We start from the raw sequence: 8,866 nt of genomic DNA, 5'->3' as shown, positions 1-8,866 counted from the left end.
CACACACACGAGTACCTTACCTGTACCTTACCACTGAATTTCTGCATCTTTTGCATCCCCAATGCAGCATAATTTCCTGCTTGTAAAACTCTTAACTGTGTCTCATGGTGGTGATTTATTTGTTTTTTGTTTCTACTCCACAGGGGGCCGTTTCAGAGAGCTGAAGACCCAAAGGAAGAGTGGAGGGCGAGGCACCAACAGAGGAAGCAGCCGAGGGGTAAATCTCATCCTCACTGTGGTCGCAGGTGGAGCCGATCAGGAAGAAACGCAGACAGGCACATAGCTGATGTTAAAATCGAACTGGGCCCAATGCCCTTTGACCCCAAATACTGAAAATAATTCATGATAAGGGTTTCCCTTAAATTGTGAGTTTTATTTTTTGACGCACATCCTCTATTTTTTTTTTCTTTTTGTAAGTTTGCACAATCCTTGTCGAGCTGCTGAATGTCTCACAGCTGTTCTGTGTTTAACAATTTAAAGGTTTCACTTTCCTTATGAATCCTGCTAAATTAACATACATACTTCACAAAAAATAAAACAAAATATCATGTAAGAGGAAAATTTAACATAACTTATAATGATATACCAGGCCAAACTCAATCCTAGAGGTGTTTAGTTTGTAGCCGGTTGGTGTTTTGGTTCAGATCAGCTTTCAGAGTTCAGACGCTGTTTTCTAACATTCCACCTCGTTTTAACTGGACCCGCTTGTTTTACTTCAGCTTCAAATGCTTCTCTGACAAAAGACTGGAAATCAACAACTAATTCACTGTGGTTGGAAATGAGATTTTAAAACGGAAACATTGAAGTTTAAAATATTTATTACAGTAGCAAATTGTTACATTTTCCTTGGCGTTTCTGCTAGGTTTTTTTTTTCAGTGCCTTTCATAAATAAAAATGCTTCCTCCAACTCTTCCCTCGGGAATGTGAGTGTGAAATATCTCTGCTGTCCTCGTGAAGTTATTCGCTTGCAGGAATGTCGAAATCTCCTACAGTTAAGAAACAAAACCTGTTTAATCTACACATCGGATATTTGCACAAAGAGTCTGTATTAGTGCCTTACCTTTTCCAAAACGTCAAACAAAACCAGATGTGTTGGCAGGGAGGATTTGTATGGAAAGGCAGTCCGGAGCCAGAGGAGAGGATTGCTGTAAAACTGTGCAGCTTCTTCAGCGTAGCCGTCCTCTCCGAGGTCTGGAGGACACTCCAGGATCCTCATCTTCAGAGGACAGTGGACGTGGCTACGAGGAGACAGACGACTGTCAGCTACCATGTGGAAATAACAAAGGTTTTAACCAGCTGAGTCTTTTAAGCAGCAAGGCTTTCTTATAGTGGTTCTTCAGGACTTATGGGGCTTTTCGCAAGTCTTTTTTATGCTTTTGTTAGGTCTAAAAGAAAATTAACCATTTTATCCTGTTGTTAGTGCTAAAACACTTTTTGCTGTTTTCTGGGATTTCATTAAATAAATGTTATCTGCTAATTTAAAAAGTATTTTCTGCTAAAGTATTTACTATGGATTAAACCTTTGTTCATCTGTGGAGTTTTGGAGCCTTTTTTTTTTTTAAATGCCTGATTTGTAGCTTGAAGTGCAACAATAAAAAGCTTAAAAGCAGCAAAGTTCAAAGAAGTTTTTAACAGCCTGAAGAAATATCACCAAATTTGCAAGAAAGTTTGACACATTTGATGCAAATTCCAAAAAAATTATGAATATATACAGTTTGAAAAAAATGAAGAGTCTACTGCACTTAACCCTTTTGAAGACCTCCTGGTTATTCCACCAAACATTGGTTTCTGAACTCTTCCTGAGGTAAAACAGTTTAAACTTTTCTTTGCACTGCATCTTTTTTGTTATTTTGACCATTTCTCATTTTCTGCAAATGAATACATTTTTGCTTGGAATTTCAGAGACATGTCAGTAGTTCACGGAATAAAAGGACAATGTTCATTTTACTCAAACATATACCTATAAAAAGTAAAATCAGAGAAATTGGTCATTTTAAGTGGTCATTAGTTTTTTACAGCACTGTATGTGCATTTTAAGAAACATTCAAGCTAGTTAATTATGGTTATGGGGATAAATTAGACACTAAACTTTAGAAACGTCCACCTTATTTGAATTTGAGTTAATCTAAAAAATGCATATATATATTGGAGATATTGCTCACCATTTTTAATGTAACAACATTACACCCTCCATGGTCTTGGAGGTTATATGTTCCTCTTATTTAACTTCTGCTGCAGTTCAGGCAACAGTCTACCTTATAAAGCTCTGATGGGCTGGAGGTGTTTTGGTGTGTGTACCTGTAGAAAGGTGTTGAGTGACAGGGCATAAGGAAGAAGATATCGGACTGCGGGCGGGCGGAGTCACTGCTGACCTCACAAAGCCCCTGAAGGTGGCTCATGACATCCAGAGTGCCTCGCTGGTGTATCAGACCCGTATACAGAGCCAGAACCAGGTTGGACACCAGGAGGAGAGCTGCAGCTGGTTGTCGCCACGCTTTGAGATGAGCCAGAGATATTCCTGTGATAAAACACACCTCTGTTATGAATATATCCCAACACTCTGGGTTTAATTAAAAGTGAAAACCAACCACAGAAGATCATGCAGAATGGCAGCACAGGGTAGATGAACCTGAACTCCTTGTGAGGAAGGAAACTGAGGAGAGAAAACATTCATGGATTAATTCTGCAAACCTCACAATCATGGTTTTCTACTCTTCAGTTCAGATTACCTGTAAACAACAATAGTCCACAGGACTGTGGCCAGCAGGATTCTGTATTTCCTGAACGCGAGGATGCATCCATGTAGAAAGAAAGGAAGATGGGGGCCGATGACAACGGCGAAGCCCTGGCTGAAGTACCAGTGCCAGGGGTGGGAGCCATAGAAATCTGCCACGCCATGCAGGATGTTGAACTTTATGAAGTTGAGCTGCACCAAAGTCCACTGGAACAGAGACCAGCTCTTACTATCTGACCTTAGACATCGAAGCTACTAGCTCTGTTTTACCTTTTCGTAGAACAGACAGTCAATCAGTGCCGAAATCAGAACCGCCAAAATCCTGGAAATGAGAGAATATGAAGCAGTGAGGAAAGGAGGTGAGACCCGGGTACACGTTCATGAGGCTGAGAGCACACACCCTATGGGAATGTAGCGGTGAGTGATGAGTCTCAGTTTGTCCTCCTCCTGCCAGAAATGGCACATCAGCAGAGGAAACCAGACAATCAGGGCCGTCGGGCGCACAAGCACAGCCAAGGCCACCAGAGACAAGTACTTTTTACTGGAAAATAACAAAACCGGTGAGGGAAAAAAAACACTTTAAGGTGACCCATTGTGCTTCCTTGAATGGATGAGGATAGATTTATGAGCTATAGAAAACATTTTCATGAAATTTTTTGCACAGCATTATTCTTAGTTAATGAGATTTCAGTTCTGTCTTTCTTTAGCTCCTTTCAGAATGAGACGTTTTAGGGCCTCTTGTCACTTTAAATTCAAATAACCTGCTGCCGGCCACGCCCCCGAAATTCAACGTTTACGTCAAAATGGCTGCAAACAGATACGCAAATATACACATAGACATTAATTGATGTCTATGAATATACAGCCATCTTGTAACATTATGCAGAGGTCTTTTCTGGATGCAAGGAAACAACAAAACTCTTGTCTTTTCCAACATCCACACAGCGGTAAAACCAGTTGACTAAACTTGCTCTAGTTCCATAGGGGTTGCTAGGTAACGGCCCTGGGCACGGCTGCGGTTGCTAGGTAACAGCGCAGCGCCAGTTGAATGTGACGTAACGGCTCATTTTTCAGACAGAAAAACACATTAATTTATTCCCAAAAAATACAGCTTGGTGGGATTTAAAAAAAACAAAAAAAACATTTCACTGTTTTAGAAGCAGTAGAGACCCAAAACGAAGAACAAAAGCATGCAAAATGTGAACTTAAATGTGCTAACTGGCATTCACCTGCTGTAAGTTTTGGACCCCGGCAGTGGGAAGTAAAACAGAGCCAAACAGGTGAGGGTGGTCTCAGCGGTGTTCGTCAGAGTCCTGGTGCAGCAGAACCAGGAGAACCAGGAGCACAGGTGGCAAAAGAACTGGAAACCAGAACAAGTTCATTTCAAAACTCCACATTCCTCCAGATTCAATCTAAATGTTTGTTCCCCACTTGTTATAACGTTGTTGCATTTGAGTTAAGATTATGTACTGTGGATTCAATGAACAACAACAAATTACTGAAACCCGCTTAAGATTTTCCATTGCTTTTATGTCATCTGGACGAACTTAGATCAGCTCTATTTCACAAACTACAACCTTTGGACTTACCAGATCAGGACTGGGTGCACATTAATCAAAGCACAGTTTGTAAACTTCATTGTCTTTTTAACCAGACCCTGTTTAAGACTACATTCAACCTGAATTTAAAATTTCAAGAGTGAAAAAAAAACGTAGTGTAATAGTGCTTTATTGATTTGTGAACAAATATGATTTGGCAAATCATAGACAGAACTTTTCATTTAAACATAAATTAGTGTTAACACACCTGCATTTATTATTCATGATTAGATTTTGTCCTTCATGAAATGAAAAACAAATTCTGAAAATTCTGAACTTTTTGCACAGTTTGTTGTTTCCCACACTTAAACAAATCTGTAAATTATTACAAGCAAATCCCAGACTTTTCAAGAGTCCGTATGACCCCTGTGAAACTGCAGAGTGATCCAAGATATAAATGAACAAGCTGTTCTCACTTTAATTCATTTACCGGGTTCCAGATGTTTGTTGTATTCGGAAAGGAATGTGTCCTGGAGAGAGGAACATGACAACGACGAGGTTTTCCTACCGTCCATCTTGAGACGTCCTCAGTTTCCAATGTTCGGATGAGCAGGTAGAATTTCACATCAGCGAACGCAGCCAGGAGAGCTTGAGCTACTCGAGGAAGCCAAATCTGCAACCACAACAAACCCACATGAACTCCATGACTCATGTAGTCAAAAAAAAGTGTTGCTCCGAGAATAAAATAGAGCAACTCACCAGGAGATGGACTGTGTCGTAGTTTAGAAGGTGTAGTATTTTGTACAGGAATGCAAAGAACAATGGAAATGTGAATCCTCTGATTCCTGCTTTCCACTCCCATGTCAGATACCCGTATGTTTAATTATTAAGGTTATAACCTCAATAAAAGGATATATCCCACAATAAAACCAGAGAACAAGGTGCTGATCTCTGCAATGCAAAACAAAACACCACTGCTGCTGTTCAAGGCAAACATCTGCACATAATGTGTGATTATATTTTAAAGTTTATTGATCTTTGAGAATGTGGTGTCATTATTATTTTACTTCAAAATGGTCTGAACTGAACAACATTATTTATCATCTAACAAAATTTGTTATCGTGATGGGCCTACTTGAAAATCTGTCTTCTGAACAGTTGATTCATGCTATTGAAATGTTTGTTTAAATAATTATGGACATTGACAAAGGATATTTAAAGACCATCCGATGGGCCACCTCCAGGGACTGCCAGTACTCATCAGGGACAAAACTGGTCTGAACCAGGACACAGTTAACCAGCCTGAACACCACAGTGAAGACAACCACCTTCAGTAGACCTGTGGAGATAAATCACTGCATCTGAGTGGGAACAGGAATTTCCTGACTGCACTCAACAGCAGCAGCAGCGTTTAATGGCAGATGGAGGTGAGTAAGTCACAGCACCGTGGTTTAAAAGTCTCCCATCCTCCTTGGAGTAAAGCAGGGACCTCCGTTTCCTCAACTTCACATCCTTTGCTTTGCTCCCCAGCTTCAGCCGAGAGCGCAGGTTCTCCATCCTTACGTGCTGCTGGGGGGCATGACTCACCTGTCAGAGCACAACTCGGCCGAGACCTCGAAGAATCTAACACAGAGAAAGCTCCGTACTGCAAATAAACTATTTTAACCCGAGGTTGCAGCTGCTAACTCCGCAAATTTCCCTGCTTATTTGACTTCTATAAAAAATGTTTTTATCTGCTTTAACTTCCTAGTTTGGACACATTACACACGGTCATCAACACTTCCGCACTCACGCTTATTTCCGGTGTTTTGGTTGTGTCGCAACTTCAAAGTAAAAGTTCTTGTTTTTCCAGTCTGTTTAGTTTTTTTATGGTAAGTAAACTGGATTACGATTGGTTTGTAAGCCAATTTTATTTGTCCAGCAAGTAAAATAGTATAGTTAGTATACATGTACAATGAATATATCTTGAAATTACAATTTTTAAAATAATTTTAACCTATTAAATTATGACGTTAAACTAAAAAGAAATCTGTAATTATTAATTAAAACAAGTATTACAAATATAAACGATCATGTCAAACGCAATCTTATTTTTTATAAAAAGGAAGAAAAAGAAAGAAAGAAAGAAAGAAAGAAAGAAAGAAAGAAAGAAAGAAAGAAAGAAAGAAAGAAAGAAAGAAAGAAAGAAAGAAAGGAAGAAGAAGCTACCTTTACCACGCCACCTTTTATAGATGTCTATTGAAAAACACGGGTCATGTCATTGCTCTTATGAGCCATGTTTTAATTCCTGTCATTCGCTCGGTGGCGCTGTGCGTCTCTTCACTTGTCAGAACAGACGAAGAAGAATGCTATCCGTCCGTACATAAATAAGTGTCCTGTTTGTTTTTCTCTTTTAACGCCTTTCCTCTCTTTTATCTGCCTGTTCCCCTTTTCTGTCTGGTGACTACAGTCACTTTGCATAAAGCGCTTCACTGGTGAGTGATGGACGTTGCAGATACTTATCTCTGCATTAGTTAAAAATGTCATGCTTGATCATTGTTCAATGAAAAGGTTAGCATATTGTCAAGGTGGTGTCACACACTGTCATTATCCGGTCGGGACTTTTCAAAGTAAGATGCCATTTCGGGGCTGCTGTTCGAGTTTGTTGGATACTAGTGAATTATTTTTATAAGAGTTAATGTTCCTTTATCTGAAGGCTTTATACTGCAGATAAGCTTTACACCGTCCAGAGTGTATTTGTGCTCTTATTCTTATTTTAAGAATAAGAATAATATATAAAAGTTGGGTTTCCTCCACCCTCAGTGCTTGACAGTTGGTATGTCTCTTAAGATGGATTTTTCCCCTCACAACCCCATTTAAATAAGCCATACTTATTTGGTATTTTCCCAATCTTCCTGTCAACATTAAACATTCTAACTTAGGGCTGTAAGAAGTGAAATTCAGGATTTTAATACAATTTCTAAATTACAACTCTCTGCTGAATTCACAAGCCAGCCACTCCTGGGAGGATTGGCAAAATAATTATTCTTGCTTTTGAATGACAGATTTTTAGATATATTTTCATATTGCATCCCAGCTTGATGTGGGGCAACAGTTTAGTTTTTTTTTTTTTTTTTTTTTTTTTACATATTTATCTTTTTATTTTGCCATTCTGTCTACACACACTGATGATGATCAGATTATCAAATGCATTTAATTTGCTGCACCCAACTTTCTGCCTCATATGTGGAAACTATGATAATGTGCTGAGTTTTGTACACACTACTTTTTCATTTTGCTATCATTTTTTAAAGTAAAAAAATCTGTAGCGTGGTTATACTGGTGTATACCACCAGATATTGACCTTGATTTTTTATTTTTTTATTTTATTGCATTAACTGATAACTTCCGCAGCCTGTGAGATTAAAATGTCTTAAAAGCTATGCATGTAAATTTCAACACAGCACAGAAATTGTTCAACCATTCCCATAATTCACCTGTTGGTAATCTTTTTCAGGATGGTTAGGGGTCTATAGATCTGGATTCCTTGTCAAACAAGAGTAATGTTTCGACAAAGGCTGCCGTTCTCACAGCTGCTATTAGCCACGGTGCTTGGGGTCGCTGGTGGCATCTACATCTACAGACCTTATTTTGAGTCACGACCAAAGGGCCTTGAACACCAAAACCAGGATGTGCCAAAGAAAGGAAATGACACGGACTGAGCAGATCACCACTCCCAGGAAACACGTCATAGACAGAACAATTACGACCGTTGATGCTGGACTGGAAGTAAAACAAAACTCAAACCAGTGTGGATACATTTCTGCTATTATGGGTTACCCTGCGTAAAATAAAATATTTTATTCTATGACGTCACTTTTTTAACATGATATAAAATGCTGTGACTCTTCAGTTTTAAACACCCTCCTGCCTTACAATTATTCGTAAGAAATCATTTGTAAATGCAAATGGTGTTAAGTGAATTGTGAACTAAGAAATAAAAATGTTTTCTCCTGTTGAGTGAATCATGACTGGCAGTATTTTTCTCAGTGTTTACAATACACTCCAGTGTTTTTTTTCTGTGCTAAACTTTCACTTAAAGCCTTAAGATAAATGAGCTACTGTAAAAGATGCAGACAAGAAGTCTGACAAAAATGACACAAAATATTCCAATAACACTGAATTATCTCATGTGGAAACAAAATCAGATTGTAAACATATAGTGAATCAGATTGTAAAATCAGACTGTAAACATATAGTGATATTTCAAAATTATTGATGTAATGAAATTGAGAAAACATTTTATATCTCAATTAGATATGAGCTTACTTTGACTAGGCTACACCAAAAGCATCTTCTTTGTTTCTATTTAGAAGTGGACTGGCTGGCATGTTGGTGGAATATTGTCCAGCTGCTAAACTTTTGTATAATCTCTGTTTCTGATATGTCCTAGATTTTTGTGTGTTTGTTTTCTTGATGTTGTTGCATGGTTTCTATAGGTTATTCAGTTAACTCATGATTTAAAGGGGACAACTATTTCATGTTTAACCAGATTAGGCAGAGACTCCTTTTTAAAATGTTTTTGTATTTACTCAGGTTAGCTTTGTCTGATATA

At 38.5% G+C, this 8,866-nt stretch overlaps 4 protein-coding genes and 1 long non-coding RNA gene across 11 annotated transcripts in view; 4 read left to right on the top strand and 1 right to left on the bottom strand.

The window, feature by feature from the left end:
* The window catches only part of ccpg1 (cell cycle progression 1), a 9,014-nt gene extending 8,481 nt beyond the window's left edge, over positions 1–533 (top strand). For 3 of the 5 annotated variants that reach the window (XM_007574852.2, XM_016662215.1, XM_016662214.1), the window contains exon 10: positions 144–533. In XM_007574852.2, coding sequence (XP_007574914.1) covers positions 144–333 — 190 coding nt within the window. In that variant the 3' untranslated portion in view covers positions 334–533. The remainder of the gene's footprint in view (positions 1–143) is intronic. The other 2 variants (XM_016662217.1, XM_016662216.1) reach the window with 1 other exon arrangement.
* On the bottom strand, positions 400–5,851 carry pigb (phosphatidylinositol glycan anchor biosynthesis, class B). 2 transcript variants are annotated; one of them, XM_016662219.1, is made up of 12 exons: positions 5,718–5,851; positions 5,484–5,611; positions 5,032–5,145; positions 4,841–4,945; positions 3,964–4,094; positions 3,135–3,275; positions 3,005–3,056; positions 2,730–2,941; positions 2,589–2,653; positions 2,299–2,518; positions 1,061–1,238; positions 400–986 (listed from the first exon to the last, which is right to left on the bottom strand). In XM_016662219.1, exons 1-12 carry the CDS (start codon positions 5,827–5,829, stop codon positions 873–875), a joined length of 1,572 nt encoding a protein of 523 aa, XP_016517705.1. In that variant the 5' UTR covers positions 5,830–5,851; the 3' UTR covers positions 400–872. The 2 variants fall into 2 exon arrangements, with proteins under 2 accessions (XP_016517705.1, XP_007574913.1); XM_007574851.2 differs by having other exon boundaries at positions 5,032–5,149; positions 5,488–5,611.
* Positions 4,020–6,064, top strand: LOC107833324 (uncharacterized). Of its 2 annotated transcripts, XR_001659047.1 has the most exons (4): positions 4,020–4,110; positions 4,773–4,885; positions 5,517–5,699; positions 5,803–6,064. It is a non-coding gene; the product is annotated as an uncharacterized LOC107833324 (long non-coding RNA). The 2 variants fall into 2 exon arrangements; XR_001659048.1 differs by lacking the exon at positions 4,773–4,885.
* A 586-nt stretch (positions 6,065–6,650) lies between these two features.
* pigbos1 (PIGB opposite strand 1) lies at positions 6,651–8,282 on the top strand. Its single transcript, XM_016662221.1, has 2 exons — positions 6,651–6,746; positions 7,769–8,282. Exon 2 carries the CDS (start codon positions 7,815–7,817, stop codon positions 7,971–7,973), a length of 159 nt encoding a protein of 52 aa, XP_016517707.1. The 5' UTR covers positions 6,651–6,746; positions 7,769–7,814; the 3' UTR covers positions 7,974–8,282.
* The window catches only part of rab27a (RAB27A, member RAS oncogene family), a 17,408-nt gene continuing 15,196 nt past the window's right edge, over positions 6,655–8,866 (top strand). The window contains exon 1 of the mRNA XM_016662220.1: positions 6,655–6,746. The gene's annotated coding sequence lies outside the window, so the exon portion shown is untranslated. The remainder of the gene's footprint in view (positions 6,747–8,866) is intronic.

Source organism: Poecilia formosa, unplaced genomic scaffold (genome assembly GCF_000485575.1).
Source record: "Poecilia formosa unplaced genomic scaffold, Poecilia_formosa-5.1.2 Scaffold363, whole genome shotgun sequence".
Taxonomy (NCBI): Eukaryota; Metazoa; Chordata; class Actinopteri; order Cyprinodontiformes; family Poeciliidae; genus Poecilia; species Poecilia formosa.
Note: the sequence above shows the minus strand (reverse complement) of the source record. Positions and strands in the feature narration are given on the sequence as shown.